This window comes from Chelonia mydas, chromosome 4 (assembly GCF_015237465.2).
Source record: "Chelonia mydas isolate rCheMyd1 chromosome 4, rCheMyd1.pri.v2, whole genome shotgun sequence".
NCBI lineage: Eukaryota > Metazoa > Chordata > Testudines > Cheloniidae > Chelonia > Chelonia mydas.
In genome coordinates, this window is record NC_057852.1 from 86,213,321 (window position 1) to 86,229,430 (window position 16,110).

At 41.2% G+C, this 16,110-nt stretch overlaps 1 protein-coding gene across 3 annotated transcripts in view; it reads right to left on the reverse strand.

The window, feature by feature from the left end:
* Positions 1-16,110, reverse strand: part of TUSC3 (tumor suppressor candidate 3) — a 286,073-nt gene that overhangs the window by 10,249 nt on the left and 259,714 nt on the right. For all 3 annotated transcript variants that reach the window (XM_007067357.3, XM_043546172.1, XM_043546173.1), the window contains exon 9: positions 7,704-7,794. In XM_007067357.3, the coding sequence (XP_007067419.2) occupies positions 7,704-7,794 (91 nt within the window). The remainder of the gene's footprint in view (positions 1-7,703; positions 7,795-16,110) is intronic.

Below are 16,110 nucleotides of genomic sequence, written 5' to 3' on the forward strand. Positions count from 1 at the left end.
ATTTAAACTCGGATTTTGAAAGAAAGGTCTGATGGATTATACAGTTTTCTTCTGTTTCTTAATGTTTTTATTCTCATCTTGGACAATGTACTGGTGAAGGGTGGGTCTGGAAGCTGCACAGGCTTTTGATTTGTACCAAATACACTGGCTAGAAGAGATATGGAGTCTTCCTGAAAACCTGCTGAGTGGACAACTAGATATTTGGGAGCCACTGAGCACAAGTAGAAATCTTGTAAGGTAGAGAATCTGCTCCAGTGGCTATTCAGGTATTATTGAATGGGAAATAGATTAATGTGAAAGATGTTAACCAAAATATTTATACTATTTTCAGAAGAAAATGATAGTAAGCACAAAAAAGGAGGGAGAAGATGTGTTTCAGATTCTTTGTGCTGATTCAAAGGTATAGGAAGCATGAATGGGATGAAACTGAGCAAATGAAAAATTAGGCTTAACAAAAAGGAAAAAATTACTAAAAGTGAGGTGTACTTGGCTGTGAAATACTTTCAACATGATAAATGATAGATACCCCATGATTTGCATCAATGAAAATGAGGGTGGACTAAATAAGCAAGAATATTCTTACTATTAATTATATGAATTCCAATATGCATTAAGTTCACTTGTCAACAATGAATTCCATCTGCCATTATGCTGCCCTTTTACCTAGCTTTGTTAGGTCCCCATGAAGTTCTCACAATTTTCTCAGTCATCTGCAAACTTTACTACCATTATTCTCTTTTCTGAATCATTAATACTTTAAAAACAGTCCTAATATCAAATCTTGAGCATCTTACTTTCGCTATGCTGAAAAAACTGTTTATTTTCTTTTGCCGAAGTCTTCCTGGCTTATTCATGTCATTATGTTAATCTAGTTGTTTAGTAATTCCATTTTTAAATATAGTTTCAACGCGTTTTCCTGGTACTGAAATAAGGCTTGCCGGTCTGTAATTCCAAGGATTTACTCCTATGTCTTTTCAAAAGGTAGGTATTATATTTGCTATTCGCCAGCCCTCTGATATAATAGCCAATTTTCATGTTAGGCTGCTGAAAGAGTGATGCTATTGGATTTAAAATCTCCATATGAACTACTGAATAATTCTTTCATTAATTTATTTTTAATTTCTCTTCTACAGTATCTGTCTAAACAATTTTCAGTGCTTCATAATAGTGTATTCCAATTCACAAACAGGGATAGAAGTTTTCTGAAATGGACTAAACTAGTTTTAAGAGGACACACTAAACTCTATGACTATGATTCACAGAATAACCTCAGCCAACAAGGCAATAATGCAAAAAATTAGTTTTACTGTTATCGCAAAACTATTAGAAAACTATTTCTCTCTGGCTGAAAACATCGATGTTAGGTGCTTTACCATAAGAAAGGATTTTATGGCTAGAATGGATTGTTAGAACAGTGTGACAGGCATAGTTTCACAACCATGAAGACCTTGCTGTGGTATATATATATATATATATATATATATATATATAAAACCAAAAACAAATTAAACTGCAAAAGTCATTTGTGGAAAAAGTACAAATATTCCCTATATCATCCAGTCACATGGTCTGTATATCATAAAGTGGCAGAAAAAATTTCTCTTGATTTGTAGCTGTCTTCCAAAAGAGATTGTAAAAAGGCTCTTAAGAACATCTAGAACTGTGATATTTCATCTTGCAAATTATTGTTTGTATCTCACAAAAATTGTTCCAGATACTTTAGAGACAAGTGAGTAAACAAGGTCCCTATGAAAAGGGCGTACAATGTTAATAGACATAGATACAAGGATAGAATATACCACGAAGTAAATGATTCAGCAGTGATGTTCAGCACACACATTTTGTTAGTTCCAAGAGCTGTTTAGATAGTATTTAATATTTTAGTAATATTTGTTCCGCCACATTCACTGCCAGCAAGAAACTGAGCTACTGTCTCCTACCTAGCCTTTACTAAAGGGTTTCTTCTAGAGATACTGGATAAAAACATGTACCCCACCAACAGAAAGTAGGGAGGGTGACAATACAAACAATGTCTACTCTCCCTTACAGAGGTGAATGCCCTCACTGGTTCAGCTGACCTGCTGGAGTTTGCAAGCTGTTCCTCTTCTGCTAGCAAAGGTGAATCAAGCAAGTTATTCGTAAACATTCTTAGAGGGGAGGAATAGGGCTTGTCGGTCTGTTGGGAACAGAGTGTTTTGGGGAAGAACTTAAAGATGCAGAAGGTAGAGAGAGGAACATCGTAAATTAGGAAAGGAAAGTAATATTTTATTAGTGCTGTACTTTGGATCTGATTATCGTAATCCTTTGGAGATCAAGGTACGGTCATTTCAAAACAAATATAAACAAGCACACAAACATCACTTTTTAAAAATGCCATAGTGTATTAACTGTCAGGGTTTGTGGACAAATAAATTTAGATAAGGCTGCAGGTATAGCAGCACCAATGGCTGAGCATTTTTAATTGTATTGCTGTGTAGCAGGAAAGATGCACGTGGTATCTAACTAAGGGCTTGTCTTTACTACTGGGAGATCAACGCTGCTGTAATCGATGCAGTGGGTGTGGATTTAGCAGGTCTCGTGAAGACCCGGTAAATCGACAGCAGAGCATTCTCCGGTCGACTCCGGTACTCCAGCTCCCCGAGAAGAGTAATGTAAGTTGACCAGAGAGCATCTCCCATCGACACAGCACAGTGAAGACACTGTGGTAAGTCGACCTAAACTACATCGACTTCAGCTACGTTATTCACATAGCTAGAGTAGTGTAACTTAGGTTGATTTACCCGGATAGTGTAGACAAGCCTAACTCAGCAGAAAGGAGGTATAAAAACAGGCAAGACCACAGGAAATACAAGGCTGCCAGAGTATCTTCTCATTTGGGGTTTATCTCATGATATGATCTATGGTGTTCAAAACCCTGAATAGTATTGGCTCTAGCTATCTGAAAGATCATATCCCCTGTGATGATAACCGCACGACAGATTTGTTCCATTGCAAAAATAAAACTGTCAATAAACAAGGAAGGCTTGTATCTCTCAGATGTATCTTCCACAAGAGCTAACCCATGGCAGTGGAACTCACTGCCTGTTGCCATAAGAACATTCACCACCATGACCATGTTCAGAAATAAATGAAAAACCATTTCTTTATTTTTCCCACAAAAATGGTCTCCATCACATCACCATTCTCATACTTTATTTTTAAAAATAACTAAGCTAGTTCCTGTTGGTAGGGCTGGAAAGGAGAGTGGGTTTTATTTTTTTCTTCTTGTGGAAGGGGCTAAGATATCCCAGTGATAGAAGACAACATAAAAAAAAAGCCAAGAGAGTGCTAGTTATATATAGTCACATAGCACACTAGATCCAAGTCTAACACACAAAATGCCATGCTTTTTTGCTTTTGCAAAATGTAGCCAGATTCTAAGACACGTTGCAGATGTTTTTGAGATGATGGCAGAGAAGAATTAAATCAAAAACTTTGGAGAAGAGAACAAGCCAAGCTCTCGCCTCTGACTGTTCTTGAATCAGATTCCAGTTCCATTCAATATAATGTCTTGTTAAAGGATAGAATGGATGTAACATTATGGTCTACTGAAACATACTACAACAATGAGAAAACTCATCATCTCACTTGTGCTGAGGGAGTGAGCAAAAGTAAAATAAAATAAAAGGCATAATGTCAGAAGAGTTTCAACTTTTTTTCCTCTTGTTTCATGGAAATGTTGCTGATGAGATTTTAATCACATTTAACTTGCGGGAAGTTTACAAAGTAGGAAGAAGTCTTGTTCCTTCTATGTATCATTTATAGTGATTTGCCAATGAATGTGAAGAAAGAACAAATGTAATAAAATGAATTATCTTTACTGAAATACTACGTAGGCATGTTAATGAAACTTAAAATCTTTTAGATAGAGATACCAAACATATTTTACATTTGCCAATATACAGTAATCAAAGATTTTAAGCATGTAATTTAGATTAGTACGCATCCTTCCATGTTCTGAAGGGGGGTTCGAAAGAGGATGGAGCTAGGCTCTTTTCAGTGGGGCAGATGACAGAACGAGCAATGGTCTCAACTTGCAGTGGGGGAAGTCTAGGTTGGATATTAGAAAAAACTATTTCACTTGGAGGGTGATGAAACATGGAATGGGTTAGCTAGGGAGGTGGTGGAATCTCCATCCTGAGAGGTTTTTAAGGCCTGGCTTGACAAAGCCCTGGCTGGGATGATTTAGTTGGGGTTAGTCCTGCTTTCAGCAGGGGGTTGGATTAGATGACCTCCTGAGGTCTCTTCCAACCCTAATCTTCTATGATTCTATGTTTTGGGTAGCAGGTAACAGCAGTTTAGGCTGCTCTACTTCAGGGTATGGTCATCCCTGTCCATGTGCACCTCTGTTTGGTAGTGCCTGATTAGGGCTTCTGCTCAGGGTAACAAGTGAAGGCCAATGACAAACTCAGCAGATGAGGGCCAAGTTCCCCAAAGACAGTGAAGGTGAATGAGCCATGACTATGGATCGCATAGTGTAGAAAAGCCAGATATTCAGAATGGTTGTTCGTGCTCCCAGGAACCAATGGCATCTGATGGACTAGTTCCTAGGAAGTGGGATGGTGTCCCCCACATAAAAAATTCCTCTATGTCTCCCATGCCTCAAGAAGATAGTGTGAAATGAAGGGGGGAAAAGCCACAACAGACTGTGACAATAGCACCAGTATTAAAGTCCCTGCTATTATTGACTGCAGGAGGAGAGGCATGCTCCGCATGCATAGGACAAGTGTAACCCAAACCTCTCATAGGGAAGGTGCAGCCCCAATGATCCCAACTTCCTGGAAGTCCAAACCAGATTTTAGAGACATGTTCTCTGTCACCACATGAAACATATTAACCCTGAATGGCATTGGGTTCATGACAGTTCATCAAAGAATTTATCTGTTAAAAGACAGTAATCGTCAGAATCAAAGAGCCCTGTCTACCATAAGGACATCAAGTTACTGTAGAAGGCGAAACCATCTTCCATGCTGGTTGTCCACACCTAGCTCAAGGTATGGCACTTATTATTAGACAGCAGCTAGTATAGACTTTAACCACATGGAACCCCATCTCTCTGGGCTTACTCTATGTTTGGCTCCAACATCTTTGTGGACATTTATCTGTCATTGTGGCCTATAAGCCAACAGAAAATGCATCATCTGTGAAAAGGACACATTCTACCACCAGCTAGCAGCAAACATCCAGTTAATTCCACCACATGACAGACTACTAGTGCATAGAGTATATAATGCCATAAGTGGCTGTGATTGAGCTGGGGAAGTATGAAAGGCCTTCCAAATGTTACGGAATGGACCACGCTGCTTGACCTGATGGCATTCCAATCCAGCTGCTCAGAGATGCCTTGGAACCCAGTGAGCATCAGCCTGCATCAACTGTTCTTAGAAGTTTCAGAGTAACAGCCGTGTTAGTCTGTATTCGTAAAAAGAAAAGGAGTACTTGTGGCACCTTAGAGACTAACCAGTTTATTTGAGCATGAGCTTTCGTGAGCTACAGCTCACTTCATCGGATGCATAGCATATCGTGGAAACTGCAGAAGACATTATATACACACAGAAGTGTGGCCATCACACAAAGTACCAGCAGAATGGAAAGATGGCATCATAGTGCCCTTGTACAAAGGCAAAGGATATCACTCTGAGTGTTGCAACTACAGGCCAATCTCATTGTTACTGGTCTCTGGAAAGGTCTTTTATCATGTTCTGCTTGGTAGGATGCAGCCACTCCTTAACAGACATCACCCACAACAATCAGGGTTCACTGCTGGGTGATTGGCAATGGATGCTGTCCTTACCCTCCGGCTTCTGGCTGAGCTTCGCCAAAAATGTAAACACTCACTTGACATGATATACATCTACATTAGATTGACTTTTGATTTGGTTGACAGGTCAGATTTTGGTTCACACTGAAAGGAGTTGGCATTCCAGATATTCTAATCTACTGCACAATCTTCACATTGGTACTAGCGAGAGAGTGTGTGTTGGTTCAGCCTCACCACATTTCTATACAATCTCAGCTGTGTGGCAGGAATGCATCCTCACCCTGCTTATTCTGTCATGCTATTGACAGGATCCTTGGACTTGCTGCACCACACACTGGAATCAAGATTGGTCAAGAAGTGTTCTCAGACCAAGCCTATGCAGACGATGCTGCCCTGCTTGTGGAAAAGTCAGAATTTCAGCACTGTCCTCCAAGGTCTCCAAGATGTTGTCCACATTGTGGGGTTGAATGTCTCATGGTGGAAGACCAAGGTACGGAACCTTGCAGATGGGCCACCAAAATCCCTGGTGCAAGTGGGGTTAAGTACCATGGGTAGTGCTGACAAGTTCCACTACCTAGGCTGCAAGAAGAGTTTAAACGGTCACAACAAACCAGACATTCATTGATTAATATTTCTCACTGCTTCCTGCATGAAGTCCATGCTTATGGAAGCAAAAACGTCTATGCTGAGACAAAGTTCAGGATCTATCAAACCTGTGTACTACCCATATTGCTATAAAGGTCAGAAACCTGGACCCTCTTACAAGCAAACTTGGAGCAGTTAGAGACATTCCATATTCACTGTCAGTGCCAAATCCTGAGCATAAAATGTTTTGACTTTTTCATAATCCTCACAGAGCTCTGACCTTCATTCAGGTGCTCATTCTATTCAAAAGTGTTACTGCACACTGTTCTGCCATGTCACCAGGATGGACAAAAAACCCCTGGCCCACCATGCTCTCAAACTTCCTATTGATGCACACCCTGACTCTACTTGATGCCTACTGCGATTCCTGGCTACACAGGACTGAGCCAGATCTGCGAACTTCACTACACTATGTCTGATGCTGCCATCAACCATGGTCACTCTGTCTGGTGCAATGGTTCTCAGTAGACTATGCATGTTGACACAACTTTCATGTTATTAAAGTAAAAAAAAATTAATAATCTGAAAATCAATTGAGGTGATATGTACACATTGTCTGTTGAAAAACAGTGACAGCTGTGCTATGTTCACATTTCAGTGAAGATTTCACAGCAAAAAAGTTGTTTCTACACTTATTTCTAGCATGTATGTTCTTAACCACCCACTCTTGTATATTTAGAAGCCTTCATATAAATGCAGCACTAGCTATATTTTCCTATCCCAAAGGTGGGGAAAAATTCTACCCATTTGAGTTTGTGTATTCAGATCTGAAGTATTTGTGGTTTTAGTTCATATGGTATGTGAAGTTTCTTATGGAATGTTTTGACAGGGTGATTTATCCATTATAATGAATAAGGGTATTGCTTCTCTGTGCAGTAGAGAGAGCTTGTTTGAGAGCTGGTCTGAGATGTGGAATGAACTTCCACGGCTACTAGTGATCATCACAGACCTCATCATTTTCTACTCCAGGTGCATTATCTTTCATGGGCCCACTACAAAGAAATTCAGTCACTCACAAACACGTCCTTTGACCTGTAAAGTGAAGCACAGCTGCTGAGACAATGGGTCAGTTACTTTTTTACATGTATCCAAACATCACTCTCTTCTTACTCATAGCTTGCTCCTGCTCCCATAGATATAATGGCAATGGCAAAATCCTCATTAACATCAAGGACAGCAGGATTCAATCTTTTGAACTTTTAAAAATACCTGGTACCAATTACAATATATAAATGGATTTAATAACATAAAAGATTACCTGTATGGATAGCCATGGTATTTGGAGCGGAATATCGACAGCAGGAAGCTGAAGAAGAAAACCACGAGACCCAGTCCTACCAGGCATATTACTGGAAAAAATATTAACTCTGTTTACTATCATATAAAAACATGGAAAAGATTAACATCTAATGTCTATACTAAGATTATTATTTATGTCAATCACTTACAAAGAAATTTGGCATAGTTCAGTAATCAAGTTTTGATATATTGCCTTATGATGTCCAGTATCTTCTAACAGGGCATCAAAACACACATGGAAATTATTTATTTGTGGTTATTAAAAAAACCCTACTTATCAGTATAAGTGTATTATTGAGGCAAAAAGAACAGTAGTTTGCAGCTTGTGGATACAAACACTTTGCTGGAGACTGTGGATATAGAAATCTTTGTAAATTATACATTTCAGGCAATGTAATCTCAGGTACTTGTTTGCCCTTTCTGGAAAATAAATTACACTTAGAATATCCTTTGAGTAATAGTACCACGTTCACATCATAACCTAAGGTTAAAGTAAGTAGTAATGAAGGCAGTACAGGAGTTGCCTCATCTAGTTCTTATGTGGTTGAGAAGACTTTTATAGTCTTAGACCTGGTTTACATTTAAAACTTAGGTCAACATGGCTACCCCATTCTGCGGTGTGAAAAATGTGTCCGTCTGCACTATGGTGTTATGGCAGCACAGATAAAGTGACATAGCTATGCTGCTATAGTACCTGTAGTGAAGATATGGTCTAAGTCAGGTTCACGCAGAAAGATTGGAGGATTTGTGTAAGCAACCACCAAAGAGATTCCATTAGTAATATAGGTTTTAAAAAAATCTGAATGAACAGAGTTTTATAACCTCAGTATAAACCGCTGTATTCTCTTAATAGCCAACGCAGCACACCCTTATTTATATCAAACAGTCATGTGCCACAATATCTATTAAATACATTGAAAATTACTTTGATTATTTCCCCCCCCCCAAAATCAGTTGAACTCATTCAATATTCCCTTGATGTCTGGGATAATCAAGAATGTCCTGTGTAAATTGGAATCTGAGCTATCAGGGTTGTGTGGAAAAAAAATCACATTATTCCTATTGAAATAAATGGGAGAAACCACTTGTTTTAGTTCATCTGGAAGAAAAGAGGCAGAGAAAGGAATAAAAGTGAGAGAGAATAAATACCTTACTAAACTCAGGACAGGTCAAACTACAAATTTGCATTAGTGCAGCTGCACCGCTGTAGCGCGTATGGTGAAGCTGCTTTAAGCTGACGGGAGAGAGCTCTCCCATCGGTTTAATAACTCCACCTCCGCGAGAGGTTGTAGCTATGGTGCTGTCTACACAGAGAGTCACAGTAGGTATAACTATGTCGCTCAGAGGTGTGGATTTTTCACACCTCTGAGGGTTGTCATTGTACCGAAGTAAGTATGCAGTATAGACACCAAGCCACAGAGTCATAAGTAGAGCAGTTGGAGAAAAAAAATCATTTTAAAATAGTTTAAAGAAGAACAAACAACATTTAGCAATTCCTCTTTGAGCAAAAAGAAGTGGTTAAAGGTATCTCTCTCTGATAAGTTCTAAAACTCTGGTAGTCAGACTATCAATTTGAATGCAGCATATGTCTTTAAGTGTTGAAGATAAATAGCAAAAATAATCAGTTATTTAACTTGAATTATAAACATAATTTGCAACATCGCTACTGTAGAGACAGCATCATACCTTAACAATCATGTTAGTTGCCTAGAATATAGGTTCTGATCCAACTCCAGTTGAAGTCAATGTAAAGATTCCCATTGACTTCAACAAAAGTAGGATCAGACGCTTGGAGAGAAATAATTGGAGGAACACCAAGAGACTAATCTGGTACCACTGAAGTCAAAGGGCATTTTGCCAATGACTTCCATGGGAGTAGGATCAAGTTCTAAATGCTGTAAGTGGTCACATTGTGTGGGTCTGGCAAGGGGCCAACTCAGCCGCAGGAATGCCTGGAGGAATTCTTCCTGACTCAACATTTACATGAGAAACTGAAAAAAATGAGGGCCTGATATTGAAAGGTGGTGATCACCAAAAACTGAAGGCAGTGGGAGATGCAAACACTCAGCACTTCTCAGAGTCAAGCTCTAAACATGTAGAATTTCAGTATCTCAATTAAATTATGACTGAAGCTTAATGCCATATTAGGCTGTGATACAGAAGAATCTCTTTTTGAAGGACATTGAAAGACATCTACCAATGTTGTCACCAATAAGAGCTGATGAAAGGACAGTATACCTGTCCCCTTCAAGTCCTCATGCCTGGGGTGGAGCTCTGTGAGAGTATTGGCATTTCCACAATTCAGTAATTTTATAAAATTAAATCATTATCTATTAATAATACACACATCACAGGATTGCATCACAAGATAATTAGCCCCTTTTTTTAATAAAAGAAAAAGAGGTTGGTAAGTGCCAGTTCAATAAATATGATGAGACTGTCAATTGAATGGACTTGACTAACCCTAATAGGAATTTTAACTTTTTCCAAAAAACAGTTTAGCAATTATGCTATAATAAATATATAGTTTGGTATGTTACAATTGACATGGCAGCTTTTTAAATGGCAGATGACAGCCGGCAACTTTCATTATTTCCTCATTTCCTTTTAAACCAGAAAACAACATGTTAGAACATTTTCAGACACTGCCTCTCCCCACCACGTAAGGGCCAGATTTTGCCATCCTTATCAGATTGAGTAAAACTTTGTTCTGTGAGCATTAACATTTATTTCAATGGAAATGCTTGTAAAGTAAGGTACTATTCATCATGAGTAAGAAAGGCAGAATCTGGCACTAGTGTAATACAGACTCACAAATCCAAGAAATACGATCAGAGAGCTACAGTCAAATTTAAATCAAGCAACTGTCTATTTTGACATTGATGGTAAGTTAGGGACTGCGGATAAATTTTTCAAAATTATCTTAGCAGCCTATGTCCTATTGAAGGAGACCTGAGAATCACTGTAGACAGCTTGATGAAAAGGGAGGATAGTGCAAAGACCTCCCTTTATACTGGGGGATGAGGAAATACCTTCAATAAAACCCTCTTCCCCTTTCCTGTGAAGGAACCTCTTCTATGGAACCAAGAGCTCAGAGGGACTGAACCTTCTGGTATAGAGTGCTCTCATGAGATAGGTCCCTGAATAGGGATGGGGAGAGTTGGTGGGTAGGTGGGCAGGAGAGGAAGTCAAGTGTGTAGCCCATCTCTATAATGTTCAATACCTACTGGTCTGAGGTGACCAGAAATGACAGAAATGAGACAGATGTATACCATACAGAGGAGATGATCAGGGCTGGGTAGCAAGTGGCATGCTGTCTCACAGACTCATAGACTTTAAGGTCAGAAGGGACCATTATGATCGTCTAGTCTGACCTCCTGCACAATGTAGGCCACAGAATCTCACCCACCCACTCCTGTAACAAGCCCCTGACCTATGTCTGAGCTACTGAAGTCCTCAATTCGTGGTTTAAAGACTTCAAGGTGCAGAGAATCCTCCAGCAAGTGACCCGGGCCTCATGCTGCAGAGGAAGGCGAAAAACCCCCAGGACTTCTGCCAATCTGCCCTGGAGGAAAATTTCTTCCCAACCCCAAATATGGTGATCAGCTAAACCCTGAGCATGTGGGCAAGAATCACCAGCCAGACACCTAGGAAAGAATTCTCTGTAGTAACTCAGATCCCACCCTATCTAGTGTCCCATCACAGGCCATTGGGCATATTTACTGCTAATAGTCAAAGATCAATTAATTGCCAAAATTAGGCTATTCCATCATACCATCCCCTCCATAAACTTATCAAGCTTAGTCTTGAAGCCAGATATGTCTTTTGCCTCCACTGCTCCCCTTGGAAGACTATTCCAGAACTTCACTCCTCTGATGGTTAGAAACATTCGTCCTGATGGCCAGTTTATATCCATTTGTTCTTGTGTCCACATTGGTACTAAGCTTAAATAATTCCTCTCCCTCCCTGATATTTATCCCTCAGATATATTTATAGAGAGCAATCATATCACCCTCAGCCTTCTTTTGGTTAGGCTAAACAAGCAAAGCTCCTTGAGTCTCCTTTCATAAGACAGGTTTTCCATTCCTCGGATCATCCTAGTAGCCGTTCTCTGTACCTGTTCCAGTTTGAATTCATCTTTCTTAAACATGGGAGACCAGAACTGCACACAATATTCCAGATGAGGTCTCACCAGTGCCTTGTATAATGGTACTGACACCTCCTTATCTCTACTGGAAATACCTCACCTGACGCATCCCAAGACCGCATTAGCTTTTTTCACGGCCACATCACACTGGCGGCTCATAGTCATCCTGTGACCAACCAATACTCTGAGGACCTTCTCCTTCTCTGTTACTTCCAAGTGATCCACCCCCAGTTTATAACAAAAAATCTTGTTATTAATCCCTAAATGCATGACCTTGAACTTTTCACTATTAAATTTCATCCTATTACTATTACTCCAGTTTACAAGGTCATCCAGATCTTCCTGTATGACATCCCAATCCCTCTCTGTATTGGCAATACCTCCTAGCTTCATGTCATCTGCAAACTTTATTTGCACATTCCCACTTTTTCTGCCAAAGTCAGTAATAAAAAGATTAAATAAGATTGGTCCCAAAACCGATCCCTGAGGAACTCCACTAGTAACCTCCTTCCAGCCTGACAGTTCACCTTTCAGTATGACCCGTTGTGCTCTCCCCCTTTAACCAGTTCCTTATCCACCTTTCAATTTTCATATTGATCCCCATCTTTTCCAATTTAGCTAATAATTCCCCATGTGGAACCGTATCAAATGCCTTACTGAAAACAAGGTAAATTAGATCCACTGTCTTTGGGAGTGGAATCAAATCTGCTGCCTGGTAGCAGAGAATGAGGGACAGTGGGATGTAGTGGCCACTCCTGAGGGCCTTCTCCCTGAAGCCTTCTGCCCCTTTCTGGCATATTGGAGTGGTCTATATTGTGGTCTATAGTAGAGGGCCTGCTTATCTGCTGTGACAAAGTTCCTGCTCTACCTTGGTGGGTCTTGCGCTTATTGGCAGATTTGCTCGCCTTGGAGCTTCACGGCAGCCCTCAGCTTGGCCGTTTTTCTGAATTCACAGTCCAGGTTGACTCCTCCTGTGTCTGACCAGTAGTCGGGAGGATTTGGGGGGAACCCCGGGCCCGCCCTCTACTCCGGGTTCCAGCCCAGGGCCCTGTGGAATGCAGCTGTCTAGAGTCCCTCCTGGAACAGCTCTGCGACAGCTACAACTCCCTGGGCTACTTCCCCATGGCCTCCTCCCAACACCTTCTTTATCCTCACCATAGGACCTTCCTCCTGGTGTCTGATAATGTTGTACACCTCAGTCCTCCAACAGTCCGCGCTCTCACTCTCAGCTCCTAGTGCCTCTTGCTCCCAACTCCTCACATGCACACCACAAACTGATGTGAGCTTCTTTTTAAAACCCAGGTGCTCTGATTAGTCTGCCTTAATTGATTCTAGCAGCTTCTTGATTGGCTGCAGGTGTTCTGATCAGCCTGTCTTAATTGTCTCCAGAAGGTTCCTGATTGTTCTGGAACCTTCCCTGTTACCTTACCCAGGGAAAAGGGACCTATTTAACCTGGGGCTAATATATCTGCCTTCTATTACTCTCCTATAGCCATCTGGCCCGACCCTGTCACAAAGCAGAGACCTGAAGTGCTGTCTGGGGTGATGGCTGATGGCTGTCTGGGGTGGGGCTGCAGACCCCCAAGGACTTGAGTGTGGCCTTACAGTCCTCCAGTGATTTCATGGCCTCATCCATCTAATCATGAAACAAAGAGGAACCTTCAAAGTGCAGATCCTTGACTGTGGTCAGCAGATCCTGGATGCTATGTGCACAGCATCTAAGGCCACCTGGAGGACTGTTTTAGAGACCAGCTTCCCTTCGAACACCAAAGTCCAGAACTCACCCTTGAATTCTCATGGGGAACTATCCACAAAGCACCGCACGGCACTCCATATTTTGCCAGGATGGCCTGGTTGTTGAATATCCTCATTTTGGGGCTTGAGGTGGGAATATGATTTCCATGCCCTTCTGCTCCTCATCCCTTGTCATCAATTTCTGCTGGCCCTGATGGGTTTTCACTTGCTGCTGTCACAACTAATTAGTCCAGTTCTGGGTTTGAGAAAAATTGCTCGTAGCCCATAGTTCATATCTGGTACCACCTGTTGGACTGCTTTGAAGTTGGAGCTACAAATACAGAATTTGCCATAAGACCTTCACTGGCTCCAGCAGTCTCTCATTAATGCTTATCACTATGCAACCTGGTACCAATGAGTGCAATATATCAAGCAGCATATGAGGCACTTTTCTGCACCTTTTCTATAGGTATCTCTAAATTTGCCACTACTGACAATATACGTCCTGGAAGACCATATGGTCCTCCAGTACAGCTGATGCCTAGTGCAGCAACTGGAAGTTTTGTCTGATACCTGCTGAGAGATCTCTAACTCCTGTGACTGCAGTTCCTACAGTTCCTCTTCTGGACCATGCAGAGGAGATGGTGCTCTCCCATCCACAGGGAAGCTGACCTGAACCTAGAGTATGCTAGGGACGGTAGGCCCAAGAGAAACTGAGGCACCCATGGCATCCACACCTTAAAGTGAAATGGCACCAGGGGCCATGGAGGCTGGGTCACGGTTCTGGTATGATTAGTACTGGCATCACAATCTTCTTGAAGCTGAGCTCCCCTACCCAGTGGAGGTGGTGTGTGTGTGTGTGTGTGTGTGTGAGAGAGAGAGATCCAGCTGAACCCCTGGATATGGTTGGGGATGACTGTGGGCTGTCCTCCAAGTCCAAGGATGACAGGTATCACTCTTCCTGGAGCAGGGGAGCTCTCACTGACATTCGCGACACCAGCACCAAGCCTGTGGATGGCCTTCTGTGCCTCTTCTCTCCTGAGGACCTCTGTTCGGCATCCAGTCAATCCCAGTGTTTTCCCCGCACCAAGGCCAACTTAGAGAGTGCCTCATATTGAAGATGCATGGGGCACAGACCTTGAGGCCTGGGAACTGGAGTCTGAATTCAGTCACATGGACTTCTCCATAAGGGATGCCCTCAAGCAAGACTCCCTCAAACACTGGTTCCATTTTGAGAAATAACTTGCAGATCAAACATATACCCAGAATATGCCCCTCACCAAGGTAAAGTAGACACCTTGTTTGGCCATCATTGAGAGGCATGATGGCCTTGCAAATGAGGCAGTGCTTGAAGCCCAGGGACTCGTGGTCTGCCATGCAGAACTGAAGGTGGTACCAGTCCTACTGATGACCTGTGGTCCCACTGGTCCTGAAGACTAACTAGCTAAAGAGATAAGTAACTCTGAAAGGACCTGCTGTGACATACATCATGGCAGTAAGAAGGAACTGAGTGTGAGGCAGCTCTACCCTTTATACGCTCATTGAATGCATGAGGAAGCAAAGGATGCATGCTCTGTCCCCAGTCATAGCTAACTAGAAAGTTCTCTGATGCATCTGCACTGGATGTGCACTCATCATCAGCTGTGGAATTATATGGACTATCACTCGAACCACCACCAGAGTAATCATCATTAATGACTGTACAGTTTTGAAGGGATGCTAAATCTTAGGTTTCAGGTCTTAAACAGTCTGTAACCATAAGCGATTAGGATGAGAAATATTTTGGAAGATTATCCCACATCTGCCTACCGCAAAGCACTGAAACATCTGGTACTGGCCAATGTTGGAGACAGGTTATTATACTGAACTAGATGAGTCTGATCCAGTATAAAATTCCTATGTTCCAATGAAAGTAAATGGGGACTCAAGATTCTAAATGCCTAAATCATTTTTGAAAACAGGACTTAGGTGCTTTTGCAACTGCTACCTTAAGTTTCAGTGACTTGAAATAGGACTTAAGCTCCTATATTAATTAGGTGCTTTTGAAAATGTTACCCTTTGGCTCCTAAGTCACTTACGACTTGTCTATACACAAAAATGTCACTGCTTTAACTATACCCTTATAGTTAGAGCAGTGCAACTCACGTAGTGTGGATGCAATTATATAAGTACATAAGTGTAAACATGTTTTATACTGGCATAGGTATTTCCATATGGGAAGATCATAAGGTCTAAGCTATATGGGTATAAAGTACATTTATGCTGCTATAAATGTGTCCATACTAGGAGTCGGACTTGTATTATTTTCTAAAATAAATCACACCACTAACTGAAATAGTTATACTAGTACAAAAACTGCGTGCAGACCAGGCCTTAGGCACTTTTGAAAACTTTAACCTGCGTGGCAATTCTAACCTTTGTGTTTTCGCAAAATGCCTACAATAAGTAAAATTCAGAGATCCTACAAATTATACTAAATGACTTA